This window comes from Delphinapterus leucas, chromosome 5 (assembly GCF_059928025.1).
Source record: "Delphinapterus leucas isolate spDelLeu-1000000601 "Yukka" chromosome 5, BTC_Dleu_Yukka2, whole genome shotgun sequence".
In the NCBI taxonomy this organism is placed as follows: Eukaryota; Metazoa; Chordata; class Mammalia; order Artiodactyla; family Monodontidae; genus Delphinapterus; species Delphinapterus leucas.
In genome coordinates, this window is record NC_143133.1 from 103,674,974 (window position 1) to 103,696,733 (window position 21,760).

A 21,760-nucleotide genomic window follows, 5' to 3' on the forward strand; every position below is an offset into this window, starting at 1 on the left:
CAGTTTGCAGGGCAGAAGTTGAGACACAGATGTAGAGAACAAACGTATGGACACCAAGGGTGGAAAGCTGCAGGAGAGTGGGGATGATGGTGTGATGAAATGGGTGATTGGGATTGACATATATACACTGATGTGTATAAAATTGATGACTAATAAGAATCTGCTGTATAAAAAAATAAAAAAAAATTCAAAAACGGGGCTTCCCTGGTGGCGCAGTGTTTGAGAGTCCATCTGCTGATGCAGGGGACGCGGGTTCATGACCCAGTCTGGGAAGATCCCACCTGCCGCGGAGCGGCTAAACCCGTGAGCCATGGCCGCTGAGCCTGTGCGTCCGGAGCCTGTGCTCCGAAACGGGAGAGGCCACAAGAGTGAGAGGCCCACGTGCAGGAAAAAAAAAAAAAAAAAATTCAAAAAAGAAAAAAATTGTCTCACCTACTCCATGATTGCACAGATGTTTTTTTTTTTTTAAACAACTTTTGTGGAGTATAATTGCTTTCCAATGATGTGTTAGTTTCTGCTTTATAACAAAGTGAATCAGTTATACATATACATATGTTCCCATATCTCTTCCCTCTTGCGTCTACCTCCCTCCCACCCTCCCTAACCCACCACTCTAGGTGGTCACAAAGCACTGAGCTGATCTCCTGTGCTATGTGGATGCTTCCCACTAGCTATCTATTTTACGTTTGGAAGGGTATATATGTCCATGCGACTCTCTCACTTTGTCACAGCTTACCTTTCCCCCTCTCCACATCCTCAGGTCCATTCTCTAGTAGGTCTGTGTCTTTATTCCCTTCTTGCCCCTAGGTTCCTCAGGAGCAAGTTTTTTTTGGTTTTGTTTTTTTTTTTTTTAGAGTCCATATATATGTGTTAGCATATGGTATTTTTTTTTCTCTTTCTGACTTACTTCACTCTGTATGACAGACTCTAGGTCCATCCACCTCACTACAAATAACTCAATTTCGTTTCTTTTTATAGCTCAGTAATATACCATTGAAGATATGTGCTACATCTTCTTTATCCATTCATGTGTTGATGGACGCTTAGGTTGCTTCCATGTTCTGGCTATTGTAAATAGAGCCTCAATGAACATTTTGGTACATGGCTCTTTTTGAATTATAGTTTTCTCAGGGTATATGCCCAGTAGGGGGGTTGCTGGGTCGTATGGTAGTTCTATTTTTAGATTTTTAAGGAACCTCCATAATGTTCTTCATAGTGGCTGTATCAATTTACATTCCCACCAACATTGCAAGAGGGTGCCCTTTTCTCCACACCCTCTGCAGCATTTATTGTTTGTAGATTTTTTGATGATGGACATTCTGACCGTTGTGAGATGATATCTCATTGTAGTTTTGATTTGCATTTCTTTAATGATTAATGATGTTGACCATTCTTTCATGTGTTTGTTGGCCATCTGTATGTCTTCTTTGGAGAAATGTCTATTTAGGTCTTCTGCCCATTTTTGGATTGGGTTGTTTTTTTGATATATAGCTGCATGAGTTGCTTGTATGTTTTGGAGATTAATCCTTTGTCAGTTGCTTCATTTGCAAATATTTTCTCCCATTCTGAGGGTTGTCTTTTGGTCTTGTTTATGGTTTCCTTTGTTCTGCAAAAGCTTTTAAGTTTCATTAGTTGCCATTTGTTTATTTTTGTTTTTTTTCCCATTTCTCTAGGAGGTGGGTCAAAAAGGATCTTACTGTGATTTATGTCATAGAGTGTTCTGCCTATGTTTTCCTCTAAGAGTTTTATACTATCTGGCCTTACATTTAGGTCTTTAATTCATTTTGAGTTTATTTTTGTGTATGGTATTAGGGAGTGTTCTAATTTCATTCTTTTACATGTACCTGTCAAGTTTTCCCAGCACCACTTATTGAAGAGGCTGTGTTTTCCCCACTGTATATTCTTGCCTCCTTTATCAAAGATAAGGTGACCATAGGTGTGTGCGTTTATCTCTTGGCTTTCTATCCTGTTCCATTGATCTATATTTCTGTTTTTGTGCCAGTACCATACTGTCTTGATTACTGTAGCTTTGTACTGTAGCTTTGTAGTATAGTCTGAAGTCAGGGAGCCTGACTCCTCCAGATCTGTTTTCTTTCTCAAGATTGCTTTGGGTATTCAGGGTCTTTTGTTTTTCCATCTAAATTGTGAAATTTCTTGTTGTAGTTTTGTGAAAAATGCCAGTGGTAGTTTGATAGGGATTGCATTGAATCTGTAGATTGCTTTGGGTAGTATAGTCATTTTAATAATGTTGATTCTTCAAATCCAAGAACATGGTATATCTCTCCATCTATTTGTATTATCTTTAACTGTTTTCATCAGTGTCTTATAATTTTCTTCATACAGATATTTTGTCTCCTTATGTAGGTTTATTCCTAGATATTTTATTCTATTTATTGCAATGGTAAATGAGAGTGTTTTCTTAATTTCACTTTCAGATAATTCATCATTAGTTTATAGGAATGCTATAGATTTCTGTGCATTAATTTTTTATCCCACTACTTTACCAAATTCATTGAGTAGCTCTAGTAGTTTTTTAGCTCTAGTAGTTCTGGTAGCATCTTTAGGATTCTTTATGTATAGTATCATGTCATATGCAAACAGTGACAGCTTTACTTCTTCTTTTTGGGTTTGAATTCCTTTTATTTCTTTTTCTTCTCTGATTGCTGTGGCTAAAACTTCCAAAACTATATTGAATAATAGTGGTGAGAGTGGACAGCCTTGTCTTGTTCCTGATCTTAGTGGAAATGGTTTCAGTTTTTCACCATTGAGGGCAATGTTGGCTGTGATTTTGTCATATATGGCCTTTATTATGTTGAGGAAAGTTCCCTCTATGCCTACTTTCTGAAGGATTTTTATCATAAATGTGTGTTGAATTTTATCAAAAGCTTTCTCTGCATCGATTGAGATGATTGTATGGTTTTTATTCTTCAATTTGTTAATATGGTGTATCACATTGATTGATTGGCATATATTGAAGATTCCTTGCATTCCTGGGGTAAACCCCACTTGATCATGGTGTATGGTCCTTTTAATGTGCTGTTGGATTCTGTTTGCTAGTATTTTGTTGAGGATTTTTGCATCTATGTTCATCAGTGATATTGGCCTGTAGTTTTCTTTCTTTGTGACATCTTTGTCAGATTTTGGTATCAGGGTGATGGTGGCCTCGTAGAATGAGTTTCGGAGTGCTCCTCCCTCTGCTATATTTTGGAAAAGTTTGAGAAGGATATCTCTTCTCTAAATGTTTGATAGAATTCACCTGTGAAGCCATCTGGTCCTGGGCTTCTTTTTGTTTGAAGATTTTTAATCACAGTTTCCATTTCAGTGCTTGTGATTGGTCTATTCATATTTTCTGTTTCTTCCTGGTTTAGTCTCGGAAGGTTGTGCAGTTCTAAGAATGTGTCCATTTCTTCCAGGTTGTCCATTTTATTGGCATAGTGTTGCTTGTAGTAATCTCTCATGATCCTTTGTATTTCTGCAGTGTCAGTTGTTACTTCTCCTTTTTCATTTTTAATTCTATTGATTTACATCTTCTCCCTCTTTCTCTTGATGAGTCTGGCTAATGGTTTATCAATTTTGTTTATCTTCTTAAAAAACCTGCTTTTAGTTTTATTGATCTTGCTATTATTTCCATCATTTCTTTTTCATTTATTTCTGATATGATCTTTATGATTTCTTTCCATCCGCTGACTCTGGGTTTTTTTTGTTCTTCTTTCTCTAATTGCTTTAGGTGTAAGGTTAGGTTGTTTCTTTGAGGTGTTTCTTGTTTTTTACGGTAGGGTTGTATTGCTATAAACTTCCCTCTTAGAACTGCTTTTGCTGCTTCCCATAGGTTTGGGGTCTTTGTGTTTTCATTGTCATTTGTTTCTAGGTATTTTTTGTTTTCCTCTTTGATTTCTTCAGTGATCTCTTGGTTATTAAGTAGTGTGTTGCTTAGCCTCTATGTGTTTGTGTTTCTTACAGATATTTTCCTGTAATTGATATCTAGTCTCATAGCATTCTGGTCAGAAAGCATACTTGATACTATTTCAATTTTCTTAAATTTACCAAGGCTTGATTTGTGACCCAAGATATGATCTATCCTGGAGAATGTTCCATGAGCACTTGGGAATAATGTGTATTCTGCTGTTTTTGGATGGAATGTCCTATAAATATCAATTAAGTCCATCTTGTTTAATGTATCATTTAAAGCTTGTGTGTCCTTATTCATTTTCATTTTGGATGATCTGTCCATTGGTGAATGTGGGGTGTTAAAGTGCCCTACTATGATTGTGTTACTGTCGATTTCCCCTTTTGTGGCTGTTAGTATTTGCCTTATAATTTGAGGTGCTCCTATGTTGGGTGCATAAATATTTACAATTGTTATATCTTCTTCTTGGATTGATCCTTTGATCATTATGTAGTGTCCTTCCTTGTCTCTTCTAATAGTCTTTATTTTAAAGTCTATTTTGTCTGATATGAGAATTGCTAATCCAGCTTTCTATTGGTTTCCATTTGCGTGGAATATCTTTTTCCATCCACTCACTTTCAGTATGTATGTCTCCCTAGGTCTGAAGTGGGTCTCTTGTAGACAGCATGTAGATGGGTCTTGTTTTTGTGTCCATTCTGCAAGCCTGTGTCTTTTGGCTGGAGCATTTATTCCATTCACGTTTAAGTTAAGTATCGATATGTATGTTCCTATGACCATTTTCTTATATATTTTGGGTTTGTTTTTGTAAGTCCTTTTCTTCTCTTGTGTTTCCCACTTAGAGAAGTTATTTAGCATTTGTTGTAGAGCTTATTTGGTGGTGCTGACTTCTCTTAGCTTTTGCTTGCCTGTAAAGCTTTTGATTTCTCCATCAAATCTGAATGAGATCCTTGCTGGGTAGAGTAATCTTGGTTGTAGGTTTTTCTCCTTCATCACTTTAAATATGTCCTGCCACTCCATTCTGGCTTGCAGAGTTTCTGCTGAAAGATCAGCTATTAACCTTATGGGGATTCCCTCGTGTGTTATTTGTTGTTTTTCCCTTGCTGCTTTTAATATTTTTTCTTTGTATTTAATTTTTTGATACTTTGATTAATATGTGTGTTGGCATGTTCCTCCTTGGATTTATCCTGTATGGGACTCTCTGTGCTTCCTGGACTTGATTAACGATTTCCTTTCCCATATTAGGGAAGTTTTCAACTATAATCTCTTCAAATATTTTCTCAGTCCTTTTCTTTTTCTCTTCTTCGTCTGGGTCCCTGATACCTCGAATGTTCCTGTGTTTAATGTTTTCTCAGAGGTCTCTGAGACTGTCCTCAATTCTTTTCATTCTTTTTTCTTTATTCTGCTCTGCAGTAGTTATTTCCACTATTTTATCTTCCAGGTCACTTATCCGTTCTTCTGCCTCAGTTATTCTGCTATTGATCCCTTCTAGAGAATTTTTAATTTCATTTATTGTGTTGTTCATCACTGTTTGTTTGCTCTTTATTTCTTCTAGGTCGTGGTTAAACGTTTCTTGTATTTTCTCTATTCTATTTCCAAGATTTTGGATCATCTTTACTGTCATTATTCTGAATTCTTTTTCAGGTAGACTGCCTATTTCCTCTTCGTTTGTTAGGTCTGGTGGGGTTTTTCCTTGCTGCTTCATCTGCTGTGTGTTTTTCTGTCTCCTCATTTTGCTTAACTTACTGTGTTTGTGGTCTCCTTTTCTCTGGCTGCAGGTTCGCAGTTCCCGTTGTTTTTGCTGTCTGTCCCCAGTGGCTAAGGTTGGTTCAGTGGGTTGTGTAGGCTTCCTGGTGGAGGAGACTAGTGCCTGTGTTCTCATGGATGAGGATGGACCTTTTCTTTCTGGTGGGCAGGTGCACATCTGGTGGTGTGTTTTGGGGTGTCTGTGGCCTTATTATGATTTTAGGCAGCCTCTCTGCTAATGGATGGGGTTGTGTTCCTGTCTTGCTAGATGTTTGGCATAGGGTGTCCAGCACTGTAGCTTGCTGGTCGTTTAGTGAATCTGGGTCTTGGCGTAGAGGTGGGGATATCTGGAAGATTTTCACCATTTGATATTATGTGGAGCTGGGAGATCTCTTGTGGACCTGTGTCCTGAACTTGGCTCTCCCACCTAAGAGGCACAGCCCTGACCCCTGGCTGGAGCACCAAGAGTGTTTCATCCACATGCCTCAGAATAAAAGAGAGAGAAAAAAGAAAAAAAGAAGATAAAATAAAATAAAATAAAATAAAGTTATTAAAATAAAAAATAATTATTAAGAAAGAAATTTTCTTAAAGTAATAAAAAAAAGAAAGGAAAAAATGGACAGATGGAACCCTAGGACAAATGGTAAAAGCAAAGCTATACAGACAAAATCACACACAGAAGCATACACATACACACTCACAAGAAGAGAAAAAGGCAAAAAAATTTATATAGCGTTGCTCCCAAAGTCCACCTCCTCAATTTGGGATGATTCGTTGTCTATTCAGGTATTCCACAGATGCAGGGTACATCAAGTTGATTGTGGAGATTTAATCTGCTGTTTCTGAGGCTGCTGGGAGAGATTTCTCTTTCTTTTCTTTGTTCCTACAGCTCCGGGGGTTCAGCTTTGGATTTGGCCCCTCCTTTGCATGTAGGTCGCCTGAGGGCGTCTGTTCTTAGCTCAGACAAGACAGGGTTAAAGGAGAAGCTGATTCGGGGGCTCTGGCTCACTCAGCCCGTGGGGAGGGAGGGGTTACGGATGCAGTGCCTGTGACGGCAGCGGCCGGCGTGGTGTTGCACCAGCCTGAGGCGTGCCGTGTGTTCTCCCGGGGAAGTTGTCCCTGGATCACGGGACCCTGGCAGTGGCAGGCTGCACAGGCTCCCGGGAGGGGAGGCACAGACGGGTTTTTAAAGTTTCTTTAAATAGTTTTATTGTTTTTTTCTTTTACATTTAAATATTTCATTAACCTAGAATTCATTTTAATATGTTATTAAGAAGGTCAACTTTTGTTTTCTAGCCAGTTATGCTGAGGTCATTTATTAAACCATTCTTTGCCAGGGTAAATGAAATGCCAACTTTATTAAAAGTCTTTTTGGATCTATATACAGACTCTCTCCAGTGCTTACACTGCCTTGGTCATCTTTAAAGTATAGCTTTTGGATGAAGTATTCTCCCTCTTACCCTTCACTTTTTTTCTTTCTGTCTAGAAATATTCTAATTTCAATTTTTTCTTCTTTTGTTTGTTCTAGGGGCTATTTAGAAAAGCCTTTCTTAGTTTCCAATTAGTTACTTTTTTAGGGTGTTCGGGTGAGTTATCTTTTTTTTTTCTATAACCCTGACCTGATGTGGAATTGGTGAGTCATCTTTTACTTATTAATTTCCAAGTATTTCATCAACTATTTAATTTAACCAATTTTTTCATTCTGTTTTAGAATTAAGATATTCTTTGTGGACAAGTACATGATTAATTTTTTTGATTGTTTCATAGGCAAAGAGAATTATATTTTTACATTTATAGATTACAAAATTTTATGTTACCAAGTTTGTTGATAATATTTAAATATTCTGTACCTTTTTATTTTATATGATTGATGTATCATATTTTAAAATATGTGCATGTATGCATGAACATATATTTATATACACATACATGTTTTTTTAAAAAATTATTATTTATTTATTTATTTATGGATGTGTTGGTTCTTCGTTTCTGTGCGAGGGCTTTCCCTAGTTGCGGCGAGCGGGGGCCACTCTTCATTGCAGTGTGCAGGCATCTCACTGTTGCAGCCTCTCTTGTTGCAGAGCACAGACTCCAGATGCACAGGCTCAGTAGTTGTGGCTCACGGGCCTAGTTGCTCCACGGCATGTGGGGTCTTCCCAGACCAGGGTTCGAACCCATGTCCCCTGCATTGGCAGGCAGATTCTCAACCACTGCGCCACATCCATGCTTTTATGTGTGTTCCGTGTGGATATAGTAAGGTCTCACTCAGTGTTTTGTGTATGTGTGTTTTCTTTTCCTCTTCTAGAAATTTTGTTTTGTGTGATTGGCTCTTTTATTATCTAGTGCATGAAAGTTTATGACTATTATATCTTCTCCATGGATTATACTTTTTAGTCATTATATAATGTGCCTCTTTTACTTGTTTCATCCTTTTAGAATTGAATTTCCCCTTGTTAAATATTAGTATTACCATTACTCCTAGTTTGTTTTTTATTTCATTTACCTAGATATCTTTAGAAGCCATTTTATTTTTAACATTATCACTTTATTCAAAAAGCTTTCCTAAAATAATAAATACATTTTAAAACAATTTTAAGCTTATTTTTTAAATTTTATTATTGTTTCCTCTTTCTTTAATTTTTTGCATGTTGTTCCTTTATTTCCAAACTTTCTCTATCACTCAATGTAGAAGATTTTATTACAATTGATGAATTTTTTAAAAACAGTTTTATTTTACATTGACTTTTTAAATTATTTTGTTTCCTCTTTCCTTAACTTCTGTTACTTACTCGTGGTGCTACTCCTCCTCCCACCGCCCACCCACCCAAACCCCCTCTTAATCTGCAAGTTCTGTTTAGATTACCCATTTCAAAATAACCCCTAGTTGAATGAATGAATCAATACATTAATAAAATAGATATGAACCTGAAAGTTTTGCCAGGAAAGTACATGGTTTTTAAATATGTCTGCTACAGAGGAAAATGCTGAATTAGGGAGTTTGTTCCTGAGTAAGAAATGTAAAAAATATTCAGCTGTATCTTAATTTTATACCCAGATAGATCCATCTTCATCTGTTAGCCTGTAGCCACCTTGATGCTCTCTTTAGCATGCAGTGGTGCATGAGAAACCTCTTGATTACTCTTTCCTTAAGTGCAGAGACTGTATTGTTTTCCCTACTACTTCACTCAAGGTATGGCACAAAGTAATGACCCAATAAAATATTTGTGAATTAAGAAATTTAAGGGTTAAAAGGAACTTTAAAGGTCTTCCATTTCAAGCTCCTACTGAATGCATAAATCCCTTCTGTATCTATTGATGTCATATTTCATTTTTATTAAAAGAAATTATTTACATTTTGATTCATGTATTCTATTTACATATTTATTTTTAGTGTCTGGAAACCTTTTAGAATAAAGTATTACATTTCCAGAAAATATTATAAGAATATTTTTAATTGATAATTACTAGAGTTCCTTTAATGAAGGTGAGGACATGCTATAAATTGATTTTTTGATGAGAAAATAGTAGCTTAGGGAGGTTAAATAATGTGATGATAAGAAACACGTCTGGGGATGAAGCTCACAACAGTGTTCTTACAGGCTCTAACCACTTCAGTTGCCCACATAATTTATTCTAAGTTCTAGGATAATGATACTGTAGTTTATAGATAAACATGAGGATATTGCAAATAGTATTTAATTTTAATTACTTTTCCAGTAGTATTACTGATCTAATTATACTGTCATGTGTTCCCCTTATAAACAACAAAATACATTTCCAAGTTAGCCAACACTAGGGGTGCAGCTGTTGAATCAAAACAAGACCCATCCATCCAAGTTCATTATTTATCTCAAATCATGTCTAGAAATGCCTGAAAGAAAATGATACCATATTAATATAAGTACATGCAGGATGCAAAAACCATAAACTAAGTATTTGTTATACTTGAACAAAGTAATACCATTTTTGCTGAAACAACTTGAGAAGTAGCAACATTTAGATTTTGGTGAGTATTATACAAATTGCTTGTAGCTAATGAAATTTACATAGAAAGCATTCTGGAGCTATCATATTTATTTATTTATGCATTTATTAATTCACCTATATCTTCTTTTTAATTGATGCTCAAATACTTTATAAATCTCATTTATGAAGAAAAATCTTTAATTAATTGAGGTTGGGGGTGCCAGGGCCTTAAACATCATAGAAGGGAGTAAGTAGTATGGTGAGGAATTTGCACCCAGGGAAGAGATTCATATTCTCATATGAGAGTTAGACATTTTGTCTTCCATTCCACTTGTAAAAGCAACACTTCGAAACCACAGAGGCAAGGAAATTTAAGGTAACCTGCCAGGATTGAGCTGAGAAATGCTTAGCTATTAAACAGTGGTCTGCCTCTTCATCAGCTCATTGCTGAAGGTGGCTCTGTTGATTGCAACAGAGCACTCTGGAAAATATTTGCTAAATCTACCTTTGGCTCTATCTGCAATAGATCTATGACCTCAGGGTCATATGCCTACATAGGCTGTTGCAAAACTGCATTAAAAGTATCTCCTTTTGAGAGATAAAGCAAATGTAACAAACAGTTGGTGAATCTAGGTGAAATGCATAGAGGTATTCATTAAGCTATTCTTACAATTTCTTTGTAAGACTGAAACTTTTCAAATAAAAAGTTGTTGGGGAAATAAATATAATTCAGTCAAAAGACAAAACCAAAAAACATATCACCTGTTGGTCACATCTTGGTTGGGAGGAGAGAAAGGGGTACAATGGTTAATATTCATACCAGTTAAGACTATTTGCATAAGCATATGACTCTCCCAGCGTAATCACCTAGGAAATAAAATAGTTGAGTAAATAGTTGAGTAATATCATGCTCCTGATTGCTATCCTACATACATAATGAATGGTTAAGAATTCATATAAAAGATGATTCTCCTAATAGAAAATTGGGGCTAGGACCTGAAAGGAAACTCTCAAAACAAGATACACAAATGATCATTAAACATTTAAAAATCCCTTAGTTGCACCAGTAATTAAAGATATGAAAATTAAAGCAATTGTCAATATTTTAATCACAACTTTCAGCATTCATGAAGGAGAAGAAAAATAAAAATACAAGCACTTGTAATTCTGTGTGTTACAGGTAAATCAATGCAATCTTTATGGAGAGTTATTTGGTAATATATTTATTTTAAAAACTTTTAGAATGCCAGAATCCTTTATTTCCTCTAGAAATTCTGCTTCTAGGAATTTATTCTAGAAAGAAAGAGATAAAAACCTATATTATAGATAATATAGATTAGGTATATATGCAAAAAAGTTATGCATAAGGATGCTAATTGCATTATTGTCTTTATTAGGACTAGGTCAGAAAAATCTAAATGTCTAATGAGAGACACTTGCTTAAAAAAGAGTATGGGCTTCCCTGGTGGTGCAGTGGTTGAGAGTCCGCCTGCCAATGCAGGGGACACGGGTTCGTGCCCCGGTCCGGGAAGATCCCACATGCCGCGGAGCAGCTAGGCCTGTGAGCCATGGCCGCTGAGCCTGCGCGTCCGGAGCCTGTGCTTCGCAATGGGAGAGGCCACAACAGTGAGAGGCCCGCGAACCGCCCCCATGCAAAAAAAAAAAAAAGAGTACATGGCACACAATGGAGTATTATATGGTCATTAAAAATCATATAGAAAATAACACTATAGAAGAATATTAAGTAACATGGAAAATTTTCCGTGCCACAATGTGAAATATTCAAGTTCTAAAATGCACACAGGATAAAAAGAAAAACATCTACCGAGATATTAGCTGCTTCCCTCTTAGTGCTGAAATTATAAATTGTTCTACATTTCTCTGTATTTCCCAAAACGTCTACACATAATATGTACTACTTTCGTTATTTAAAACCACAGTTAATGTTAAAATAAACAGAACTTATTCGATTTGCTAGGTTTAGGCATAATTATGCACCAACACATTGTGACTTGGTGCAGAGCTGAGTGACAGTGGGAGCATCAAGCAGGGAGCATCAGATCACATGGCACAGTGGGGGAATGCATGGTGTTCAGATCACAGCTTCAGCTCTATGTACAAATGGTAGGTAGCATCTTTCATTTGTTTCTACACCTCAGAAAAACTAAAAGTCCAACTAAAGAATCAGCTGAGACTGACAGATACCAGAATAGAAATAGTGGTTCTAGCTGCTAAATCCAAGTTGAGCCTTAAAGATAGGCAGTGGTCACAGTATGAAGTTACAGTAATTTCAAAGATGACCTCTTGCTCTAAATATTGCCTCATAGTCACCGCTTGAGTGGGAAGAGTGCTAGATAAGAAAGATGGGAGTCTCAGGTGAATGCAAATGTAGCCTGAATCACTCGTTCCGAAATCCAGCTGGTGATCAGAATCTCTTGGGGACATTTATTAAAAATATATATTCTTAGGATCTTCCCATGTAGAGGCTCTGATGTAATAAACCTGCGTTGACTCCAGGAACTCTCTTTTCTAAATAAGCTCTGCAGGTTTAGATGATCGCTGTGTGTAATGGTTGAACAGAAATGTCAGTTCAATTACTGTGGCTCGTGGTATGCTAGATAATCTACGTTTTTGCCCCATGTGTTTTCACCTTAAAAAACAAGGCTTCAGTTAACATTGGTTACTTGTTTTCCTTGGTTCCTAAATGCAGAGGAATGGGAAGTTTACATCCCAAGTGCATATATCCTTTATAGTTTGTTCCATACTTTCAATCTTAATTGTATAATAAATATATTATAGTTCTCATGCCATAGTGTGGGATTATTAATTTTCAACTCATCTTTTTATTATCTTCATAAAAGTCATGAGTTAACCTTTTTAGATACTGTTTTATATATTCTAACTAGGGGACACTACCTTTTGATTGTATTTGAAATTGTGAAGCTTGAATGGGCAAAATCAGATAGGTAACATTTCTTACCAACTGATACCTTAAGAAGGCTTACTTCCTTCTAGATAGATATTACATATTACCCAGGTGTGGCCTCTGTGTTTCTGCTACTTGTACATTAACTAAGAAATTGACCATCGGATTATCTACTTTAGTGGGTTTTAATCTGTGGTTTTACTTTAAACTCTAGGATTCTCTTAGTCCTCTCTGAGTACATAAGGGGGTTGAGCAAAGATCTGAGGGATATTGCCCTTAGATTGGGCCCCTGCCACCTCCCCATCCTTTACTTCGTGGGCTTTTGATACACTCAGGCTTGCTGCAAAATTTCTAATTTCCAGTATCTTGCATATTGAGTTTCTATGTGTGCCTTTACTGGAAAATGGGTTCTACCTAAAAAAGGGCTATCCAAGATCTTGATAATCATTGGGTTTAGTCATAGAATATTTATAAATTTATGAAAATCTGACTTTCTGACAGGCAGATGATTCTGGAATCAAAGATGAGTAAGAGCTCATTATCAAAGAAGGAGAAAGATGTGTAGAACAGACAAATTGCATTTAAAGCGAAGCTTGAAATGGACAGCAATTTTGTCAGATGGTGTTGGAGGAAAGATGTTGTTTACAATGGGAGCACAATATAAAAGGGCCTGACCTTTCCGGGAATGGTGAAACATTCACTGTGACAAGAGTACAGAGGTATAGTGAAGAGGGACAGGGGCAGGAGATAGTGCTGGGACCAAGTAACAAGCCATTTTCACTCCCAGCTAAGAAATCTGTATTTTAACACTTAGATAACAACGAGCTAACATTAAGCAGGAAAGTAACTTGGTCAGAATTTTCTGTTTTTAGGATGGTATATATGATGGCAGAGTAACAGACAAATTGAATATAGGTGGGACAGAACCTACGGCAGGGAAACCAGGTAAAAGTTGAAGTTGGCTATGATGAGGAATTAAAGGAGTGATGGTATTTCCATGATAGAAATGAATAACCTTTGCTTAGATGCAAAGGTTAAGAAGATGAGCATCAGGACAATGTTTCCATGAAAATCAGTGGCAATGACGCTACAAGTGGGAAGGAGGACTAAGGGTCAGAGGGTTGCACAGGGCAGATGGAGAATACAGAGTAAAAGAAAGTTGAGTTGATATACTCATTTGCCGAGGAGAAGTAGAAAGAAGAGAAATTCACTTCTACTTCAGTTCTGGTGTGACCATGTGTAAAACAAAAACACAGTTGAGGCCAATAGGCCGAATTTCCAGAGGCAACAGGCAAATGCTGCTTCCTGCCTTGCTGTTTCCCTCAAAAAACAAATGGTGAAGACTTGACCGTGACTGTCCTCTTGGGATCTCTGATCCGCAAGTCTAGTTCCCTGCAGAGCAGTGGATTTTCATGGTGCAGAGGGAGATGCTGAACCTTCAGGGGTTCACTGCCACTTCATTAGCTACTTGAGGTTGTGAATGCTTCTCTTTTCTCACAAGTTCAAAGCCTAACTCAGTGGCCGTGTGGAGTACAAAATAAGAAAACATTAATTTATTGTAACAGAAACCAGTTTAATGAATAAATCTTTTTGAGTTTTCTGTGACAGATCTTACATAAATAAAGAGAGGTTTAAAAGTGGACTTTTAAACACAGGTTTTTAGTTCACCTCACAGTTTTCCCACAAGGATAGAACATTTCTCTTCCTAATTTGAAACTTTTCACAATCCACTGAAATTATGAACACTGACTATCCACAGTCATCCTTTTAGTTACATCTTGGTATGCAATAGAAATGATGAATATGAAAGAAAATCATGTGCTGTTTTAAATGTCATTTGCCTAAATACTGTTTCCAAAAAGTCACACTTACTACATTTTGATAGCTTTAGAGGGATATAAGGTATGAAAAAAAATTCTGATGACATGATATATAAAAATGTTGTCACATAGGGAAGAATAATAATCTATGTGTGGAGGACTATTGCTCTGGGAAGTAGGGCCTGATCTTCATGGACATCTTCTTCATCGAGTACCAGGACCCCTGCCAGTTCATCCACACCACTCCGTCGTCTGTGCCGTGCTTTGCCATGTCCCAGGTATAAGGGCCACCCCAGTAGTATCTGCCATTTGGATTGGCCGCGTGACATCTATTATACCACCATCCACCACCATCCTCTTTAGAACACTGCTTTCTGGGATCTGTAGTTTTCCTGAAAGGAAATTTGTTTGGGGTTATTAGAACTGCAGTGCCCTCAAGTTAATTCTTTGCAAAGTACGCACAGAGAAGTGCTGGGTGCAATATTCCTTCCCTCTGGTTCTATATGTAAAGTCACAATTACACAGCAAAGGTCTTCTCTGCCCTATAGAAAGAAAGGGAGAGAACTGGGCCTATGTGGCAAATTAATCTATATTTGTTACTTTATCCTGAAATGATAGCTTTCAGATCCCTTAGTGTTACAGATCCCTGGAAAACAAAATGGAGGTTTTGATATACACAGTCCAATTTAGAGACAGGGAAATCTGTCTAAGTACGCACTACTTTGTAACTGTGCTCAAATTCCAGTTGTATCTTTTATGGTTATGTGATTTTGTGTAAATTACTTAATCTCTCTAATTTTCATTTGTAAAATGAGGATAGTAATGGCAACGTTATAGCTGGAGTGCTTTAGAGTGACCCAGAAAGAGCTTAGCACAGTGGCTGGCACACAGGAAGTACCCAAGAAATGAGAGTCACTAATCACATTAGTGATCATTAATGACTCCAAGCAGCTATGTTAGCAGCGGTGCTAAAAGCAGGAGGGAAGAACCAGCACGTACCAGCCATCGTTGTCTCTGTCGTATGTGCTGAAGAACATGCTGTTGTGGATGGTCATAGTCCGGTTTTCTCCCACCAGTTGAGAAGCTCCTTCTATGAGGGCATTGCCAGCTGTGCCCTTGTATTTGCTCACTGAGAGTTGATATTTGTTGGCCTCATTCTGTACAGTGAATCCTTCATAGAATGCTGTCACCTTATCTCCTTTCCAGTCCTCCATTTCAATAAAAAGCTTTGTGGGTCCCAACCTGGTAAGCTGACTGATTTTGTCATTTCCAAGCCAATACTCACCTAAAGGAAAAATAAAATAAAATCTCACCAAAAATAAAACCTTTAAAAAAAAACTGGCTTTTTGCCCTCATCATTAGCTTTTATACTCTTTTTGTAAATTCTTCTTAACCTCCTAAAACTCCTAAAAACAGACTACCAACACTATGTTTTTTAAATGGAGAAAAATAATCTAAAAAAAATGATTTTATTTTGTACTCCTAGCTTTTACCTGGTACACCACAGTATTTTTTCCCATCTGCATTGGTTGCAATATTTCCAAATCCTTCCTTATATGGATCCCATTTCCTGCCAAAGTCAACACTACCATCTTGACGGTTCTGAATTACTGTCCATCCTTTGGTTGAAAGAAACAAAATAACACACATTACCACTAACAAATAATGTCACTTTGAGGGCAATGTCTGAATTCCTTGTCCATTTAATTCATGCCCATTGATATTTAGTGCTCCAAAATAGATATAATAAGGAAATAAATGTGAGAGGAAAACTCGCAAAATCTTTGGAAACTGCAAGTGCCTTATCTTACCCCAAATTGTGAATCAGAGATATTCTAAAACATCAGATTGAATTCCAAATCAAATGGCTCATTGTTAGCTACATTAAAGCTAGGTTTTATTTCCTGGCATTAAAATAATTTCAGCATAATAGGTCAAAAGCTATCAAACACTTACCTCCTCTTTCTGTTTTCATATCACAGTATACTCTATATGGTTGGGTAGAACTGTCAGGCTGAATGAGATACATTTCAGATGTTTCACCTCCATTCCTGATAATTTCCTCACATTCTGCAACCATAAGATAACATTATATTTAGGAATTACAACATCATTACCTTGTCTTTAGTCACTAAGTTTGTAAGATAACTGATTACATAGATACTAAGGAACATTTTATTTTAGACATTTGAGAATATGTTGTAGAAACTGAATCTTCCTTTTACTAAAAATCAAACTCAGTTTCAAGGAATTCTATCTGCCAAGGGGGTGAAAAAGCTCTTCTCTACCTTTTGTGTCCTGTGATATCCATAAACTTCCAGAACCCACATGATGGAGAAATCCTTACATGTATGTATCCATGATTCCAGCATCTTTTCAAGCAAGCATGTACATTACACCCATGGAGCTACCACCATAATTACACTGCTTCCTACTCATCAAAAACTGGCAAATGTATTAGGCATGCTAGGGATATCTTCATGATGTGCTAAGATGTCATTAGGATCTGTTGGGAAAATCCACTGGACTTCTTTTAGTTCTCTTATTTTTAGAGAGTGTGAGTTCTTCTGGAACCTACTAGAAATATGTGTCTTAACTAGCTACCTCTGCCAGACACCACAGGAATATTGCAAGTGACAGTACACGGGCTGCGGCAGTATTCCATCTGAGTTGAGACATCCGATTCTAATTTTTGTATTTTGCCTCTCAGGTTTTCCAGAATTGAACGGAGCACACGAAGTTTAGTTGGAATATTACTGTTCACAGTCTCGTCTATATATAACTGGTGCTTTTCCAGCTGTGAGGAGTACTCATTTATTACATTCTCATTATCTGGAAAAATGAAATTATGTAGGAATGGTTAGCATTTTCTCTCGATAAAAAAACTAAATGTATTCAACCACACAATTGTGATTCTGATTTTCTGAGAATAAACTTATAGACCCCGAATGAACATCGGGCAGTCATGATATGTAGTTGTACTTAGGGGAAATTATTTTCCCCATGGCATACACAAATTAACATATAGTCTAGCTACTATAATAGTAATTTACCTTAGATTAAACTAAAAATTATGGCTAATAATAAATACAATAAGTTGTTTATTACTTTGGTGAGGAAAAGAGGAGAAAGCAGGACTTAGGCTTTCCATCTCAGAAGTTCAACATCTTATGGAGTAGATACACTTGATTTATTTATTCATCTTACTTAAGTAGAGCAGAGCCTTGAAATATACAAGAGAAATGCCATGATTCCTTTGAAAAATGTCCAAACTTGGGTTTGTTACTCCCTGAAACACCTATGCCATGCTGGCTCACTAGTTGATTCCTAACCACCAAGACAATAGCACTCAAAGTTCACATCTCAGGATTCAAAGGGTAAGATCATTATCTTCAATTCAATTGAGTATATCCTGGACACAGTTATATTCAAAACCTCAAATGTTAAATCTATAAATGCTAAATTTTTATTTACTCTGTGAATATACTGTCTTCGGAGTCACAAGTTTTTTTTATAGACTAAAAATAAGGACTCACAGTGAAAATTTTCATAGAGAATCATCCTTGCTGATGCCAGACTGGGAATAAGAGCTGCATAGTGCTTGTCAGACAAATTGCAGGTGAAGATGCCTAAGTGAGGACCTTGGGGTAATCAGGCTCATACTGAACTACCCGGACTCATCTAGAAACATGAATCTTCTCAGAATTGTGCATTCCCATGGCACTCTGACAGTTTCAATTTTATAATAGAATCAAACAGGAAACACAAGGACATCTACCTTTTACTTGCTTCTGCCTCTCTTTCCACATGTTTTTTAGCAGAGTTATATACTGAAAGGTGGAAGAAGCGGTCTGGGAAACAGACTCTATATTAGTAATTAACTCTTCTACATTCTTTCTGGTTGGTCTTTCCTCTTTTACCAAAGTATCTTGCAACTGACATCCTGTAGGACACAACACGCCCTGCAAACAAAGAAAATAGCCAACATTAGATGAAGGATTGGGGTTATGGATATTTGTGAAAATAGCACATAGTGAAAATTCAATGATATCATTCACCAATATAAAAACTTGCAATTTGATTTTCTTTATGTGAGACCAGAAATTCTAGGCTCATCATTATATTCCTCTGAAGATTAAAAATAATCTTTACCACAGAACAAAGGTAATTAGGCTATGAAAATGTTACCATCTGAACAGACAAAGTGGGCAAAGTACAAAGGAGATGATGTTTCATGATGTTTCATGTGTCCTAATTTGTAATCTTGGGCCCAGTACAAAAAAAATTAGAAAGGCACCCTTAGCTCAGGGCCCAATAAGTTTATGTTTTGTATTTACATCCAAAAGAAACAAACAAAATAAAAATGATGGTAATGTGGGTCAACACAACATCAGGAAGACATGATGAATACAGGCCTTCTTCGCGTGGGAGGCCCACCCACCAGGTCTGGGTCAGCGTGCAGGCAGCCGTCAGCATCAGGGGGTTTTCTCTCCACTTTCTTCTGGCGGTTAGCTGTTTTGGCTGGACGAGCCTTATAGCCATCTCCGCTGATGGGAGGGGGGACGGGTCTCAGGCTGGGAGCCTCTTCCCTCTTCTTGTCATAGGGTCGATGGCCACGGGCATCCAAATGAAACTTCAGGGAACCAGGCAGAAATAAAATGTAGAGTGTTATAGGAGATTTTAGATGCAGCTATTCCAACACTCTCATTCTATAACTTAGGTTATCAAATGACTGAGGATTTGCTTAAGATCCATCAACTAGCTAGTTGTTGTTCGTAAATCAATAGGTTCCTTAGGTCTCTTCAGTAACAGTAGAAAGAAAAACAGTGCAAAAAGCTATTGTGCCTGGGGTAGTTTTTAAAAAGAGACTTTAAAAAATGTTGCATCAGATAATGAAAGGTAATGACCTCAGATTCCTGAAACCTATAAGTTGGAACACACAAAATAGTAAGAAATCTATACCGTCAGGAGGAATAAATGTTCTCAAGGCACTGGATTACTAAATTCCTGTAATTATTGTTAATTATTTTTTTACTTTCAATTTTTATGAATTGACGATTAATTTGGCTAACGCCTATATAATAATATTTAAGAGGTAATACAGATTTATTAAAAGCGAAATTTACTTAGGATTTATTTGTAATAAGACAACCATTGGCTCTAACACGTTTGAAGAGGAATAAGGCATTCTGGAGCCAGACTGCTTGGTTTCAAGTTTTGACCCCCACCACTTACTAGCTATAAAGATCTTCGGCAAGTTACTTCATCTGTAAAATAGGGATGATAAAAGTATCTGCCATATAAGATGACTGTTAGGATTAAATGACTTATTGCATATGACACCCTTAGAAGAATACCTGGCACATATTGAGTTATTATTATTATTTTTATTGCAATCACACATAACAGATACTACAGTGTAAGTGGCTTTTCCACTACTAACTTCAACCTTAACTTCTATCAACAAAATTGTTAAATCATTCCCATGAAATTTTCTACTTGATTTCCTTTATCAAATACCATGATTTTCTCATATTTAAAATAATTCTCATGGTATGTGCATTGCAATTAAAATTATTTGCTAATTGAAAAAAATATTACATTAAAAGATAGTGAAGTGGAAAATATGCAAGGCAATACAAAAGTGCTGGCTTAGATTAACTATATTATCATCATATGACCTTCGTCAGCACCTTTTGGCACTTAATTACAAATTAACAAATGACTAGACTTGCTGCAGAGACTAAGCTCTCTAGCTATTTTGTGGGCCTAGAAGTCATCGAATGACTGTTTGGAATTTCACTGTCATTTATTCAATAAGTTAGAATAATATTTAACATTTAGTGGTAGAACGCTAGGCTTTAAACCCAGGCAAGTTGGATCAAGATTCCCCTGCTTAACTGCTGAAATTAAACTATAGTATATGTTATGTGTGACTGCAAGAAAAATAATAATGTATGAAGATTTGTAGGAAATATACATATTTTGTGTCAAAGACATGGTCCCAGCCAGACAGGAATTTTGTGAAATGTGATTCATCTGTTTACTACAGATCAAATTATAACAGAAGAAAAATATTTCCTTTTTATTTTAGAATATAATTAAAGAGGTAGTGTTGGTGATCTAGCTTTACTAGAGAAAAGTAAATGAAAAACGTTAAACATCTTAAAAGAAATTATATGAAGTTTATGAAGACCACTTATTGAAATAACTAAAACTAGAAAATCCAATTGGAAGGCTAAACTAGTAAACTGTCTCTGTGTAGATTAGTTGGTGAGCAGGAGTGTAAAAGTGCTTAGCCAAGTACTTTGTAAAAGTTTACTCTTACACATTCTTTACATTTTTCTTACCTAATTCAATTAACCAAATAACTATCTTTTTGTATGTATAGTTTGATAATTAAAACACTTAGGTTCCCTTCAAATTCAACAAGTGATCCAAAATGAATCACTTCATTTATGTATTACTGTGTACTTTTATTTCTAGTATGGTGATACTATGCTATATACAAGAAATTTGATCCGGAGTTATCTGATAATAAAATTTTAATTCTTTAAATATTCATTTCTCTAAATGTATTTTTGTATTTTTGACATCTTCAAACCAGTAGGAGTAAGTCAGCAAAGATAGTTCTTGAGGAAAAACTGTTCTACAAATGAATAAATTAAATGGAGTGATATATTTGATAACCACTAATAATAACAATAAATAAATTTCTCATTTGGAAAAAACAATTTTTAATCTTCTATTACCATACTTGCTCTATTCTGCTTTTAGATTTAGTTTACAATTTTCATTCATAAATAGCCCGTAATTTCAGGAGCTTTATATTACCCTCCTTCACCAAAGAGCCATCTAGCTACTACAGCTTTTTTCTTTTAAAATGCTGCTCTTCTATTATTTTATAGTCTGGGAAATTTTCAGATATTTGTTCTCAAATTGTAATAACATATTGCTAGAACTCAATGGAAATGATAGTACTCAGGATAGCAACAATCGGAAAAACGTCTTACATGAGCTCTGACATCTTCTTCCTGGGAAAATAAAGGTGATAAACCAGAAAATGAGAAATTATTATTTTGTTTTTATGTAAGAAATACTATGCAACATTCTTTAAATAAAATAGGCCTTAGAGATTAACAATTCAATTTCATAATTAAAATCAATGTTAATTTCATTATAATAAATATTCACATATGATTATGTTTTGGTTATATTTTATATTAATAATATTAGTAAGAATACAATAATATTTAAAAGTCACCTCATCGTAGTCATCAATAGCTTGGCCCTTAACTATAAAAATACACAATAGTAGCAGTAGTAGATGTTTCATGGTTTTAAATTTTTGGAAGTTCCAAGAAACCATCCTTTGCTATAGACTTAACTGAGAGATCT

General features: G+C 36.1%; 1 protein-coding gene across 1 annotated transcript; it reads right to left on the reverse strand.

Moving 5' to 3' along the window:
- Positions 1–13,796: 13,796 nt before the first annotated feature.
- Positions 13,797–21,731, reverse strand: FGB (fibrinogen beta chain). The gene is made up of 8 exons (XM_022599692.2): positions 21,627–21,731; positions 18,804–18,995; positions 18,141–18,324; positions 16,967–17,194; positions 16,319–16,432; positions 15,856–15,981; positions 15,362–15,647; positions 13,797–14,754 (listed from the first exon to the last, which is right to left on the reverse strand). Exons 1-8 carry the CDS (start codon positions 21,729–21,731, stop codon positions 14,523–14,525), a joined length of 1,467 nt encoding a protein of 488 aa, XP_022455400.2. The 3' UTR covers positions 13,797–14,522.
- Positions 21,732–21,760: the final 29 nt, after the last annotated feature.

Excerpts from the sequence above, each read along its gene's own strand:
- FGB (XM_022599692.2), bottom strand. The coding sequence starts at position 21,731 with ATGGTTTCTTGGAACTTCCAAAAATTTAAAACCATGAAACATCTACTA. Across the intron at positions 18,996-21,626 it reads CTATTGATGACTACGATGAG|TTTCATTTGGATGCCCGTGG; the intron begins GTGACTTTTAAA and ends GGTTCCCTGAAG. Across the intron at positions 18,325-18,803 it reads TGCACGCTGACCCAGACCTG|GGCGTGTTGTGTCCTACAGG; the intron begins GTGGGTGGGCCT and ends CTTTGTTTGCAG.